At 39.5% G+C, this 15667-nt stretch overlaps 1 protein-coding gene across 2 annotated transcripts in view; it reads left to right on the forward strand.

Moving 5' to 3' along the window:
• The window catches only part of EPM2A (EPM2A glucan phosphatase, laforin), a 39473-nt gene extending 24363 nt beyond the window's left edge, over positions 1 to 15110 (forward strand). For both annotated transcript variants that reach the window (XM_030499176.1, XM_030499177.1), the window contains exons 3-4: positions 11506 to 11747; positions 13164 to 15110. In XM_030499176.1, the coding sequence (XP_030355036.1) occupies positions 11506 to 11747; positions 13164 to 13444 (523 nt within the window). In that variant the 3' untranslated portion in view covers positions 13445 to 15110. The remainder of the gene's footprint in view (positions 1 to 11505; positions 11748 to 13163) is intronic.
• Positions 15111 to 15667: the final 557 nt, after the last annotated feature.

Below are 15667 nucleotides of genomic sequence, written 5' to 3' on the forward strand. Positions count from 1 at the left end.
GCTCAGCTCCCGGTAATAATGAGTTGCTTTGATCTGGTGAGATGAAAGGAAGAAAAAAGCTTCTCAAATATATTTGTGTTCTAGGTAATAAGGCCTAGATAATAATCCAGTCTGAGTAACGATTTACAAATTTACAAAGTCAAGCTTCAACCGAGAATGTAGACAAATTTACATAAACTTTAATGGCAGTAGATCATTGTAATACCTTTGTTCAGATGCCTGCAATTTCAGTTTCCAGTCAGGTGGGATGATATTGCTAGGAAATGAAAGAAATCTTAAGAAGTGGCAGCTTGAAAAAATAGACAACCCTTGGTAATTCTTGTCAATCTTTGGGCTCCAATAAAACCTGCAGCATTGCTCGTTCGTAGAATTTATGTCAAAGGATTTTTTTTTTCCCCTTTGACATCCAAGACTTCTTCAAAAGATCCCACTATACTTTGCAGTTTTGTGTTAGGAAGTCTTATACAAGTCCTTCTGGGGCCTCTCAGTAGCTCAGTTATAGTCTCAGCCTCAACCTTTGAGGCTGGCAACTCATCCACAAGGGTTATTAATTTTATGTTTATAATCTAGTAACCAGTTATGCTAAGATGAAGTTTCCTGACAATTTTATTGTGGTAGCACCAAGCAGCTGTTGCCCCTCTGATTTGACTTTGTTGTGGGAACAAATTATGTTAGATATTCATGTAGCTGACTGTGGTGTGTATTGATTCCTTTTTTCTCAGTATTTCTAAGATGTTGTTCCCAGCCTGTGGTACTCCACAATGTGTCTGTCCCTCATTAAAACTAATGTAAATGAACTTACATGAGTTTAGAAATTCTGATAAATATCTTAGCTGGATTGAACACAGATACAGAGCCCATGAGGACTGTTGTATTTGGATGGTACCACAAGGGGTGGATGTGCTGCTTCCTCTGGCTGTTGCAGTTCTGAGGGGATTGCAGCATTTTGTATGTGTGCATATGCTGCCATGTGGATCACAAGGCCACCTTACTATAAACTGTGCTTTGCAATTATGCAATTTTCATTAATATGTGCTTGTTTCTGAAGCATTGGAATGCATTTCCATTGGATCTGAAATGCTGCATTTTGAAAAGCAGTCTTATCTTTTATTATTTTCACAGTCTAGATTTCTAAGCAGCTGCTAGTAAGTAAACTCTGAAAGAAGACAAAAGATATTTTTACCAACAATTCCTGAAACTTCTCAGGCACTAACTTAAAGTTCATGGGTAGCAGTTTAAGTTAATTTTGTTAAGATGCTTTAACTTTAGGATGCCAGCAGTGGCATCATTCCCATTGCTAAGCATTAATGTTAGAAATTCTCATTCCTAACGCCAAGAAATTCATGGCTTATTACGATCTGGCTTAGTTTAGCAGCCTGTTGTTCTTGTGTTTCCGAGTATTCTAATTAAAAACAAATGGGAATGTTGGCAACCGAACAGGGACATATGCAGGAAGTAACCATTGGCAACCATGGCTGCATGAGACAGGATTCTGTAATTGGAGCATTTAAGTATTAATCCTCACAAGCCAATGGAGGAGTCCTTTCCAGATTGTTCAGTACAAGCCTTGGAACCTGATTCTCAGGCTAAATTTTTGTGATTGACACATTGTTTGCTTCAGATAATGTTTATACGAATGAAAGTACGAGAAGAGTAATTCCCTACAAAGGCAAATCCTGCTTTCTACTGTATGCAGTGTGTTCCTTAGGCATCAGTAGAAACATCACGTGTATGTTTGAAAATAAAGGCTGACTAAGGCCTGTAAGGCTAGATCTGGACACCTTGTCCTACAAAGCATAGGTATGCTTATGAATAATTGCTTTCTTATCTCCACAGTAGAAATACGTAGTGAAGTATGACATAAGGTATTTCACTTTGAATACAGGGAGGTTAAAATTTCATCTTCCACAATTTAGTTTTGGCCATGTACATAAAGTCTTCTGAGACCAAGTTATTTTAGATCATATCTAGAGTAGAGATTAAATAGAGTATAAAAAATGTGTAAGATGATAGAAATTCATTGGCTTTAAGCTTTTTAATGGAATGAGGTGAATGAGAGGGGAGAAGAGTTTATAGTGTGGTTTTTTTTCCCCCTATATAGATTCAAATGTACTGCAAGCTTAATGAGAGCAAGTCCATTGAATCTATTGGAGCATGCACACTTATCCTAGAGACAAAATTAGATAAATTTGATCTTTTGTCTGAAGAACAAAGATGGTTTACAATACCTTTTGCACTTCCATTTCCCAAGCGGGCACAAGTCTGGAACATGTTCTAGTCCTGGCATAGAAGAGATCAGCTGTATCAGGCTGATTTATCTCATCTATCAGTAACTGACCAGGCTGTGTAGCTTTTATGACACTGCAGTTGAAGCAAAATAAATTGGCTTGCAAGGAACTCTGTGGCTACCATAGCTTGACTTCTGGTGTCTGAGATAAACAGTATAGTTAACTGAGGACTGAGAAAGAAGCTGCATTACTATTTGTAAAAGACATTCAGGAATTAGTACAAACGAGGAAGAAGAATTATTGAAATTGAACCTGCTTTAAGATCAAATGGATATTAATTGCTTCTGAATGAATTTAGAATGTAACGTAGAACAAGGTTTCTGACATCAAAGGAATGATGTCTGTATTCTGGCATGACCTTTCAAATAGGGCAGGGAAGACAGGGAGGGCAGATTATTTCAAGATGGAGCTTGATAAATTAATATAGGTAGTGAGCCCCGAGATGGAAATTAAAGCTTATGATTATAGTGTCATAGATCATAGGCTCAAAGAGACCTCAGAAAACATCCAGTCCATTTCCTTGCTCCGAGTTAGTCTCAATTACATGTAAATCATTCCAGGTTTATCCAGCCTGATCTTAATTATGATCTCATCTCAGTGATGAGACTGTACAGCCCTGATACGCTTCCATTCAGTTACCTCACTATTCCTACCATTAAAAAGCTTTCCTATTCTTAAGTCTTCTTAGCACAGTTTAAGTTCATTTATTCTTGTCCTTTCCACAGCAGACTTGGAAAATAAATTAGTATCCAGCCGCCCCTTTATAGCTGTTTCTTACATGCTTGGAAACTCCTACCCTGTCTCCTAGAAGCACAGAGTGCTTGAGGTTGGAACATCTCAGTGTTTTCATTTTGATTTTAACCCTTGGTTCTCTCAACCTTTTCTTTGAAAACTTGCCTTCTAGATTTCTAATTGCTCTGTAACTCTCTGCTGAGCTCTTCAGGTGTTTCTCTTCCTTCTTCCTATTCCTCATGATGATGGTCTACCAGTACTGAATACAATAGAAGGATTATTTTGTGATTCTCAGGCGTTGTGCCGCTGCTTATTTATCCAAGTATTGCTGTCATTTTTGCAGTGTGGAATGTGGTTTACTTCCCAGTTGTCTAGGTGTTTTCATCAAATATGTTCCCTGCTGTGGCAGGGTGTAGGATGTTAGAAATGCCCTTGATCTCTGCAGCTGTCCTTATACGGTGTTTTCGTGAGTTTCTTCTAATAAATCTGTGATGCTCCTTGTAAGGGAATGTTTGGGGTTGTTGTGAAAGGGGAGAATGGGCCATAAACAGAAAACTTTGGGGATCCATTTAGACTAAACTTATTTTACGTGACTTGGGTCCTTCTTACCCTGTATCCCTGGGGCGTTCAAACTAGGACAATCCATAAAGCAGACATAGCCTACAGGCCTCCCCAGAATCAGAATCCACCAGAAGGTTATGAATGAGTAGGAGAGCTGGGCTGTGCTTAGGCATTAGCATGGTTGCTCCTTGTCTCATAACCTGAAGAGTGATCCATACCACCTGCTGTAAATGCAGATCGGTGAGTGAAGAGGGATCAACCAAGCCCTTTTGTGCCATGAAGCTGTTGCTATGGAAATCTCCTCCTAAGATAGCAGAACCTGAGGGTACTGTACCACTGGAACTGCTTTGTAGCTGAATGTCTGGGTAACCTTATATTTCAGTTATCAGTTTGATGTTATTCTTAACTGGTTTTATTTAGGACATTGTCAGCTTGAGTTCAAATCTTTATGGCTTATTTGCTGTGCATATCAGCAAATGAGGTAGTTTGATGCCACATTCATGCATAAATTTGCAAACGTGGAATAAATCAGATACTATTAAGCATAACACTCAGAATTCAAGGGCTTGAGAAACTTTGCGTATTGCCAAGATGACAAAGTGTTGTTCTAAAGTGATAAAAGCAGGTATTTCTTTTTAGTTTCCAAGTCTGCTCCCATGTGAGAGGCTAGATAAGTAGTCCAAATTACATCTAAGAAGAAAATTTGCCAGAGCTTAATTACTTTTCATCGCAGTGCCACATAAGAAGAAAAAACTCCACCTTGGAACTACATTGTAGTCTCTTTAATTCTCCTTATTTAAAGCCCTGAGGTAGAATTTTTAAGTTCACAATAAACTGCACTCTTCCAGTGGTAAAGCAGAACAAATTTGTACGCAACAGCTTGTGCGCCTTCTACATTGCCATTGAGGTAAAAGCAATTTTTTTGTTCGAAAATATAAGTAGTTTTTACAAGGTCTGCAGCTGTGTTGTTTCAGCGGAATATGGTTTTATCATTAGTCAGCACTTTTCTCTGATGACTTCTGCTAAGGTTATGGACATTTATTCCATCTTTATTGATAAGAGTGATTGTAGTAAGCCTGGGCTATTAGATCTTGGTGTCCTGTGAGTTAGACCGTAGTATCATCAAACCTTGCTTCCTACTCTGGCCAGCAGTGCTTTTCTGCGTGCTGGGCAATTGAGTGCATCAGACTGTGCTCAGTCAATCCTACTTAAGTCAAGCCTCTGATCACAAAGCCTCCATCAGCTTGTCTTCTGCAAGGAGACTTTATCAGTAAATCAGCAGGAGAAGGGATTAAGACCACAGCCATTTAACCAAGTGTGCTGTGCAATGTACAATGAAATGTCAGTGTTGTAGCCCCTCGGTTCCACATTATTATTACATTGGTAAGGAGCATTTTGCTGAGAGATCGCTCTGTCCTTTATTTAAGGAGAATGTAACGAAGCCAGAATTCTTGTACAAGCCCAAACCTCTGTTCCGATATCTGTCTATGTTGTCAATATTTCAGAGGAAGATTGCAAGAATTTAAAAAAAAAAAAAAATATATATATGTGGTTTTTTTCCAAAAATCTACCATTTCTCTCATCTCTTGGTAGTTGCTTTATAGGTGAAACTATATGGGAGTTGAGAGTCTTTACTTCTTTTATGTAGATAAAGCCAGTTGATTTGCCCTTCCCATACATTTTATCTTTAAGCAGTCATCTAATTCCCTCTTAAAGCTAACGTCTTACTCTGCCCTCATATGAAAATATTTTCTCAAGAAATAGCTGGCATCTACTGTATTTTGAATGTTTTAATTTTTCTGTACTTTTTAAAAATGCAATAAAATAGTTAATAGAAAGTTCAAAGTTTGAGTGCATAGAATGGGATCATTGATTTTTAAAAGGTTACTGTAAATTTTCTGTTATTTTCAGTTCACTTCGTACAGGCCAATATTACCACTTTGACCTTTCTATAGAGCAACACTTTCACCAAGCATCACTGCAAACATGTACTGTTTCCCTTTCTAAAAGATTATAGTTAGCTTAAAATCCAGTGATGTGTATGAATGGCTGAGATTATTTATTCCAAGTACGCAGTAATGCATGATGCATTACTGAGATGCATTCATCAACGGTGAATCTCATTTGCTCCTTTGCTGCATATTCATTTAGTTTTATTTGATACCACTGGCAGCAGTAACTAATAAAATCTTGAATAATTCTGTTTTGGGCAGACTTTACTCTCTCCTTGAGTGGGCTCATCTCTTGTGAGAGATCTTAACTTGAAAACAAAATTCCATATTGAACATACGCCAACAGTGTTGTGTTGTAAAAGGACAGTCAGGGAACTGTAAAGAGGGATATAGCCTTTGAGGCACAGGAAGTAACTAATCTTCAGTTCTTAGAAGTGGTGAGACCTCTTTCCAGTACTAGTCATAACATCTTAAGAAAGATGTTGGCCAGCTGGACAGTCCAAAAGCAAACAAGAATCATCGGATGCTTTAAATATATGACAAACAAGTGTGTGTGTAAAGAATACAAGCTGTGTGGGCGTGTGTTAGTAATTTTTAGATAGGTAAAAGATTTTGCATAGCAGAAAGGAATAATCAGTTCTTTTTGTCTATTGTGGAGACCAGAAGATGTCAGGGTGACCTGCAACTGCACTATTCATGTTAGACTTTAAGAAAATATTCCTGAAGGTGAAGATAGTTGTCACTGTGCTTTCTACATATCAAACAGTATTTGAAAATTTTCAGATCTTCCACTGGAGAGCAGAATTTCGTCGTTTGAAAATCTTTCTGTGTTTGTAAATGCTTTTCAGGACATTAGATAGCAATCTAAGTAATGTTTCTAGGTTGCTCTGACACAGGTACAGGAATCTCATCTGATTTCTAGCAAGTGCTCTTAGTATTTTCGCTGTTACAGGTTCAGGAGAAAAGGAAAAGGAAGGCCCAGAAGTGAAATGTCTATCTTGGTACTTCAGGGAAGGCATGCACGTGCCTAAGAATAAGTTGCTCTATGTTGTTAGAAGGATACCAATGGCAAAAGAAGGAGCACATACAGGATGGTAGTTCTGGGTCATCATAATCCAGTGGTATCAGCATTTAAAGTGATGTGTCTTATAACAAGGCAGAGAGTAGAGAAAAGACAAAAGAACATCTCAGCTACAGCTGGTAGGATTTCCTGTATTCTCATTTTGATTATGTCCAAAGCAATATTTTTGGGGAATCTCTTTTGTGTCAAATGAGAGAGAAGGAAAGAGAGGTAGGATGATTTTTTCTGCCATCCCTCTGCCTGCCTTTATTTCTCATCAAACATTTGGTCTTTGAAGTAGTTTAAATTTGGTTAAAAGTGGAAGGTGTCAATGCAAGCTTTTGATTAAGACAGATCATAATTTTCCATTAAAAATCCACCTTATGAAAAACATTCTGAACCAGTTTCTGTTCTAGTACCATCAGGGAGGGGAAAGGAATGCAGTGTAACTGAAAGCAGTCCCCAGTAGTTACAGTGCTGCAAAAACCATCTCTGAGTTTTGCTTCAGGCCTACATTCCCTTGGGCTGCTTGCTTGTAGTGGTGTCAGGGTAATAGCACTACATAGTACAAAACCCACTGTGTATGCATATGAGCATCACAAAATGCTGGGGGTCAACTGAATGAATTATATATGTTGCTCTTCTGGGGATGCAGAAGAAGTTTTCCTGCAAGTTACGTGTAGCTGTTGTTGCATGCTACACCTTTAGGAAATAAAAGCATTAAGGGAGGACACAGCTGTTGTTTCAGCTAAATTCCTCTGTTATATGTATATATTAGTGCTCATCTTGCTCTCACCAGATGCTTAGTGAGATCCAAGGAAGACTGGCGCAGATAACTAAAGTGAATTGGAAGCTTTAATATCAGGCTACATCTTGACCTGGCACTGAAGGATGAATCAATCCATCACTTCTCATTTAAAATAATATGCTGGACCTTGGTCAAAAATATTACCGATATAAACAAATGGCACAGTTGATGGATCATGCTGTTGCTAATATAATACCTGAGTATTTTTCCTTAGTTTGGTAAAGTACTTTTTCTTGATTAAAGTTGACAACTATAGGGATAAAAGGATGTCTGAAATACTGTACCTGGTAGGTGTTCTAATGAAATATGTTCCCCAAAGGCTTGAATCCTGCCCTTTTCTGTAAGAGCTGTGACTCCTTAGAAGGGCTGACTGATTTTAGGAGAAATTGTAAGATGCCTGCTCCTAGTACACTGATGAGTGAACTGGTCTGGAAGCAGTACCTGAGCCTTCCCAGCTTACAGTCCAGCATTTTAAGGAAATTTGAATTTGCTGCTCATTTGCCTGAAACCTTTATCAACAAAAGTAACACAGGAGGTGCTTAAGCAGAAGCATGGACATCTGTGTAATTGAGGAGGAGTTGACTGTCCGATGCAGTAACATGGTGTCTTCCCCTAGGGCAAGTCACCCTCCCTGTGAATTAGATCGCTAAAGCTAAAGTTGCTGGGCTGATGAGCAGGAGGTCAAGCATGGCACCTTTCCTTGTCGGCTCCTCTATTACTTGCAAGAGGAAATTGTCTTCCACACAATTGAGTAACCTCCTGGATTGCTTGTGCCGGGCCGTACCGTCCCTCCAACAGATGTCAGGATGGTTGAAGTCGCCCATGAGGACAAGGGCCTGCGAGTGTGAGGCTGCTCCTATCTGTCTGTAGAGTGCTTCATCTACAGAGTCCTCCTGATCGGGCAGCCTGTAACAGATCTCCACAGTAATGTCCCCCATCGCTGTTCTCTCTTTGACCCTGACCCACAAGCTCTCTGTTGACTGATCACCTGTGCCCAGACAGAGTTCCATAATCTTCAGCCTATCATCACTGACATAAATGGCTACTCCCCATCCCCATCTGCCGGGCCTATCTTTCCTAAAGAGCTTATAACCTTCCATTCCAACACTCCAGTCATAGGAGCCATCCCACCATGTTTCTCTGATGCCAATGATATCCTCATAGACCTGCACACATCTCTAATTCCTCTTGTTTATTCCCCACATGACAGGCGTTTGTTTAGAGGCATCTGAGCCGAGCTCCAAATGAAGCCGACTCATTGGCTGGAGCAGCTGAAATACCTCTGCATCGTTCCAAGCATTTATTACAGGTGCTGGCAACTGACTGGGAGCATTGGGATGGATCGATGCCCTTCTCTCCCAACAGTTTAAAGCTGCCTGGACCAGCCTGGCAAGTCTCCTACCAAAGCAGCTCTCCCCCTTCTTCATCAGACCAGCTCCACCAGCCTCCAACAGACCTGGCCTCCCAAATGGAGTCCCATATTCTAAGTAAACAAACCTCTGATTATGGCACCACCATTCTAACCATTTATTAACCTGCCAAATCTGCCTGGACTGTTCAAGGTCCTCCCCTTTGACCTGGAGGATTGATGAAAAAACTATCATCTGAGACCCAGAGCCGCTAACCACCTCTCCCAGGGCTCTGTAATCTTAACGATTCCCAGGCTGTCTATGTCACTAGCACCCACATGGGCCACTAGAAGTGCGTAACAGGCAGTGGGACTTGCTAGACCAGGCAGCCTCTCAGCTTGGGTCCCTGATCCAAGCCCCTGGTCGGCAACACACCTCCCTCGAGACACGGTCAGGCCAACAGATGGGTGCCTCTGTGCCTTTCAAAGTAGGGTCACACACTCTTTCCTGGAGGCACTAGTAGTGATCCTGTGTACTGGTGCATCAGCAGGTTGTTCATTTGGTACGGTAAGCGTTTCCTCGTTAGCCCTCTGCAGAGCTGCGAAGCGGTTCTGGGTGGAGAAGTCAGATTTTGGAGGAAGCTCCTTGCTTTTAATTGTCCTCTTCCTCCTGTGCCATTAAAAAATAAGGAATGGAATGCTAATCTTCCAGTGCCCCAGACTCATTTTCTCTTTAAAGATGGGAAGACTATTTGCATATCCATTGATTAAATGGCATGCATTTGTTGTTTCAGATGCATTCACAGTGAATTGTTATAATTTAACCTAGGCTGTGTAGGGTCCTAGGGGGAAGCAACCAACTGCAGTATATATCTGCATCATTAAAAATAATTTAAGTGTGGTGACAGCTGGAAAATAACCATATAAATTGAATCTTTGGTAGATTGTGTGTGAAAGGGGAAAGGGGAAGAACGTCTGAAACCTAGTTCTGGATGGCAGGTTAAACTGGATGCTAAGTATAGGAGGAAACAAATTTTTATTTGACCACTGAATTAAAATTATTTTTAGCAGCTCTCATCAAGAGGCCTTGTTTATAGAATGTATACTTGTAACTGAGTATTCCTCTTTTTTCCCCAGTCCTTCATTTTTCCTAGTATTTAAAGAGAGATCAAATTTAATAAACATTCTCAGTCACCACTGAAATTAAAGTAGAAAAGGGCTATTGAGTCATCCAGTCAGATCTCCTCCTAAATAACATTTGATTAACTTTTTATTTGTAGGTGCTTAAGAGTTTGATTGCATGTTTTTTTTTTTTTGATTGCCAAAACCCCCAACAGACGAAACTCTAAAAACCAGCTGCTGTGACATTGAGGTGTTTGATTTGTGTGAGATAGTTATGCCACGCTTCTGCCTTTCTATTTTTTTAGTAATTACGCTTCATTTTAGAAGCTGTCAGTCTGCAATGCAAGGTAGAGAACAGCTGAACAATTAAAACTTGGTTGTAGTAAAGCACTAATGTCTTTGTAACATATAGGTTCACGTTTAAGAAAGAGGCATTCCATATTTATTCGATGGTAATGATAAATTGTTGTTGGTTTTCTCAGTTTAGAAGTAAAAAGGCAGGTTTTTAGCACATCATCCCTCAGTCTGGGCTTCTCTGCCCCACTTCCCACATACCAGCCCCATGGCAAATGCCATGTTCAAGGCACAACCCCACATACTGGTAGAGGAAGGGAGCATCTCAAAATTGCCCAACATCTGGCATAACTAGCTAGAGCATTCCCCCTGACCAGAGAGGTTAGCGAAGGTACAGATTAAAAATCCTAATTTGAAAACAGGCCTCTTAATATTCAGTTTAGATTTATCTCAAAATCTGTTGAGACATACAATAGTTTTATGATAACTGACTATGGGAAAATGTTAGAAGTCTTGAAGTTTGATTTAGATAAGTACCAGAAATATGGATGTTTACCTATCCTACACAAACCTCTTGAGCTTTGCAAAACTTTTGCTTCTTCAGGCCTTGAGGAAAGCTAGACATGTATTCTAATTCTGTGTTTTGTTCCCACTAGACTCCACAAGACCAAAGAAAGAAAATTACTCCTTAATTTGAGTTTCCTCACAGAAGGGTAGTTTAGGTTGTGTTGGGGTTTTTTGGGGATTTTTTTTGGTTTTTTCTTCATTTATGTTTTTTTTTGTTTGGTTGGTTGGTTTTTGTTTTTGTGGTGGGTTTTTGTTTTGTTTTTGTTTGTTGGTTTTTTTGTTTTATTTGTTTTGTCTGTTTTCCTGTCTGCTTTACTCATTATTTTGGTAGCTACAAAGCTAGAAGACATTTATGTGTTTGGCTTAATAACATAATTCAGATCTGGATCACGTGAATCTTTTAGGTCATTTTTTTTGGTGCAAATTGCATGAATTTTCAGAGTTTTCTTATTTTAATCTGTGAGGTTAGTAAGCTTCTGTGGCAAGCTTAATGATGGTTGCCTTGGAGACCTGTGCACTAATTATGCTCTGAATTTTTTCTCAGATTGCCTGGGTCTTTGTGGTAAGTTGCGAACTTGATCCCCAGCATCAAACGTTACCAACTCAACTGTAATGAAATAAGAAGCTGCTTACTGCGTGACATGAAAAGGCTGAACTTAGCAGTTTTCATGTGATGATGCTAAGCAGGTTTGGAGCCAGAATGCCACTGAACTTAGCAGTTTCCTTGTAAAGATATTTTAATCGATACCACTGCAATTTTTTCTCAATGCTAGAATTCTGCCAAACATCTGGCTGGGAAGCTGTCCTCGGCAGCTGGAGCACATAACCATCAAGCTGAAGCATGAGCTGGGTGTTACGGCTGTGATGAACTTCCAGACCGAATGGGACATTGTTCAGAATTCTTGGGGCTGCAACCGCTACCCGGAACCCATGAGCCCCGAAATCCTCATGAAACTGTACAAAGAGGAAGGTCTTGCCTATGTCTGGATGCCAACCCCTGATATGAGCACTGAAGGTGACAATGCTTAGGTCATTCTTGGAGTAAATTAATAGTAACGAACTCTTTGAACTACTGATCTATCACTTTCGTGAATGGTTTGGGGTTTTTTTCTGTTTAAATTTTACATAAAGATATAGCTAACACACAAGGTATAATTTCTCTGTCTGTTGTCTCTAACAAATTACTCATATTTTCTTCTAGGCAGAGAGGCCTTCTAAAGTACTTTGTGTCTGACAGTATATGTGTATTTGAGTTTAAAGCCATCCGACATTGATAAGTGTTTGACTGGTTTTGCTTTCAGGTTGAATTCAGCCTGTGTAATGAAAGTATGCTCTGTATGTGGAAGACTGCAAGCTTGCACAGCAGGACAGCTTGCCTTCCTTGCTGGTTAAAAATGAAGAGACAGTGCAGTATGTCTGCCTCTGCTATTTCCTTTTCCCTCAGAGTAGTTTTTCTTTAACTGTAGTACCCCAGTCTGATGAATCTCTGTGGAGTAATTTATATAATTGTTTGTAATTTATTTAGAATACACATAGAATCTGATGTTGTAACATAAATTACTATTTTTAATTTCTCTGTTGGAATGCTCAGAGTTCAAAATCTTGTTTCCAACCAGCAGGTTAGAAAGTGTGCATGTTGTCAAGTGAGTAGCCTACCAGCAGAAAAGAGTGATTTCAACAGAGTGAAATACTGCTGCCACAAATAGAGCTGTCATATCAGTAATAGGACATCAGGGGAGACAGGAGACCTTAAAACAGGGATTTGAAAGGGCTTAGTGTCAGTGCTAATCTGTGCCATGAGGAAAAGTTAGGCTCTGATGTTTCAGTTCCCAGGGTAACAGGGAGAAAAGGCGTCAGAAAATATGGTATATTCATCCCTTTGGGAGTGAGAAAAACTACTCTGTGTTGTTTAACCATATGCTTAGTACACAATTAAATTGTATCAGAATTAGGTTGACAGGAAAATGCTGTTTTGCTCTCCCTCCCTTATTATTGACATAAAGGCCTTTATTACAACATTTTGAAAAGCAATAGTACATAGATAGCTTCACAAACCTCTGGTACTAAAAAAAACCATTTCATCTATGGCTTACTAACTTCAATGCTATGTAAGATGTGCTGTTTGATGTATTTTGCTGCCTTGTCTCAGTCACTGTGAAAACAAATATGCCACCCCCCCAAGGTTAATCAGAATGTGTATTTAGAGAAGACTTGGGGCATTCTATAGATTTTTTGTGATCAGAATCTATGTTGCAAGAAAAAACAAAGTTAGGGTAAAAGGTCATTTAAAAAAAAAAACCCAAACCCCTAAGTATGTCAGGTTTGCCATTACAATTCACAGTTCATCAGGCTGTACAGGCATAATCTCAACCGTGAACCTAACTTTCTCAAATGCAAATCATGCAAAACAATGTCTTGTTTTTAACCTTAGGAAGAATACAGATGTTGCCACAAGCTGTCTGCCTCTTGCATGCGCTACTGGAGAATGGACACACTGTCTATGTTCATTGCAATGCTGGTGTTGGCAGGTCTACAGCTGCTGTCAGTGGCTGGCTGAAGTACGTGATGGGATGGAGCCTGCGGAAAGTTCAGTACTTCTTGGCTTCCCGGAGACCCGCTGTCTACATAGACGAGGAAGCTCTTAATCGTGCTGAAGATGATTTCTACCAGAAATTTGGGCATCTTCGTTCCTCGTGCAAAATACAAGAGTAGAAAAGCAGAAGAGGAAAAGGAAGGTGAAGAGGAATCCTTACTTTTGAACTCCAATGACTTAAAAATCATGAGTCAGATACCTGCCTCTCCTCTCCAGATTATAAGCTTGTCATAAAAGTTGTGAGAATTTTGTTAAATAAGTGCCTTTGAGGTTTTTTTATTTGCTTTCTTTAAGCTGATATGATTTATGTTTTCAAACCTTTTGCTGCAAGTGTGAGACCTAGAAACTCTGCAGAGGGAAACTAAGATTTTCTTTAACCGCTTGCCTACAGGGACTGAGATTTTAGGGTATACACTAAATATGATGTGAGGTGTAATAGCTACAGTTCGCAATATTTCAGTGACGAGAAAGAGAAGGCATTCTCAGAAAAACAGATAAAAAGTTTGACTAGATGAAGGTTCAGGTTAGGATGGAGCTGATCATTGTCAAAACTGCTCAGCTGTTTTAGGTGGAGTGTACATTATTGAAGTGTTTTCTGTTAATTTTGTAGACAAGTAGTATTAATGAAATAGACCAGAAGGAAACTTATTTTTCAACTCAGTTTCTTACTAAAAAGCTAACGTCTAATGCAGTGAATTAAAATTTGCTCTCTTTGCCTAGCTAGTTAATGTTAAATTCTATGACTTATAGATATATTCTTTTATGCTATTGGGATTATGCTGGGATGTGGCATGAAGAGAGGAATCAGCTCCACTTATTGCAGTCCACTCTGTCGCAGGGAAGGACTGCTATTTATTATGTTATCCTGGGCTGTGAGTTTAAAGATACTTTTTGCTCCTCAGGTCCATGCAGTGCTGTACACTCAGCTCCCTAGGTTCCAAGTCAATCTAAGCAGTAACCACTGAGCTAAAACAGGACCTATAGGAACTGTGTGACAAGCCTTGACACATGATTGATGCCACAGCCTCTGTGGTGTTGTCCTGGATTAATTTATTCACTATAGCAAAAGTCTCTCCTTGTGCGAGCAGTGTGTGGATGTTCACAGGTGCTAGATTTAGCCAATTGAAGCTATCTCTGGGGTGACTGAATGAATACATTCCTCTATAAGAGAAAAGAGCAATCCTGAGGTTTTCTCAGTAGCTTAGCCTCAGTAGGCTAATGTTGGCTTTTGGAAGATCCCTAATGTTTTCTAGTGCTGCTTAATCCTTTAGCTAAACTAAGCAGTGGCACCAACACCTTCTAGCCCTACTCAAGTAAAACCAGGTAAAAAAAAAATTGTAGGTTAAGTCCAAAAGAAGGGAGAGAAAGCATTTCCTAAAAAACAGAGGGTTAACAATGTATAAACATTAAGAAAACTAATTTCTATAGGTTTATTCTTCAGTGAAATCTCATTTTTTCCACCCAACTTGTTCCTCTAAAGACCCAGTCAGTACCAGAGTAGTTTAGCTGATATATATTGATTATCTGAATACTTAATGGATAAACTATTAGATATGAACTGTTTATGGAGAATGTCCAGAATAATATAATACATTTTATTTATCCTATACTTCAATCATCTTCAAAATGAAAATATTTAAGTTATTCTATATGTGTGGTTTTGATCATGACTTAGTTTCTGAGTTTTTGAAATAATACTACCTGTTTAGAAAACGGATGAAAGTTGTTCTCTGTTAAATAAAAACATGATGACAATTCCAGGAGCCCATTTTTTCATATGTCTTTGACTCCGAATTTCATGAGTAGCAAGGAAGGTCATGACTGATATTTCTATATAGAGGTGGGACCAGCCACTTTCATGGTAACAGCTCATTTCTTGTCTGCTCATTTCTCGTCTGCTATGGTGTGTCAGTTTTGGTGGGCTGTTCTGGAGGGACTCTCAGCACAGCAAAGATGTGTGGATGATACGGCACTTCTGGCACCTCCAAGGACAAAAGAAAGGTTTCTTCTCCTAGCCTGATGCGGAGAGCAGAGGGAATGTGTCAGTGCTGCTGTTTGGCTTTTGGGCTCTTGTGTGAATGTGCAGAGCTACAGCTGACTGTGCAGGAGTTACCTTGGTTCGGCTGAGTTTAAGGTAAAAATGGTGACCTTTTGCTACCACGTGCCTCTCAAAATCAAGTGCTGAGAGAAGGAGGATGTCATAAGAAGTAGAAAGTAGAATTTGCTTAAGTTTTACATTTCTGTTGAGATGCATTTGAAACCCCAAGCTTAAAATGTGTTTCCAAGCATCCCCAACAGACAGTCCTTTCCAGCAGATGCACCTTGTAATACATGCTGGGACA

Source organism: Strigops habroptila, chromosome 10 (genome assembly GCF_004027225.2).
Source record: "Strigops habroptila isolate Jane chromosome 10, bStrHab1.2.pri, whole genome shotgun sequence".
NCBI classification, from domain to species: Eukaryota; Metazoa; Chordata; class Aves; order Psittaciformes; family Psittacidae; genus Strigops; species Strigops habroptila.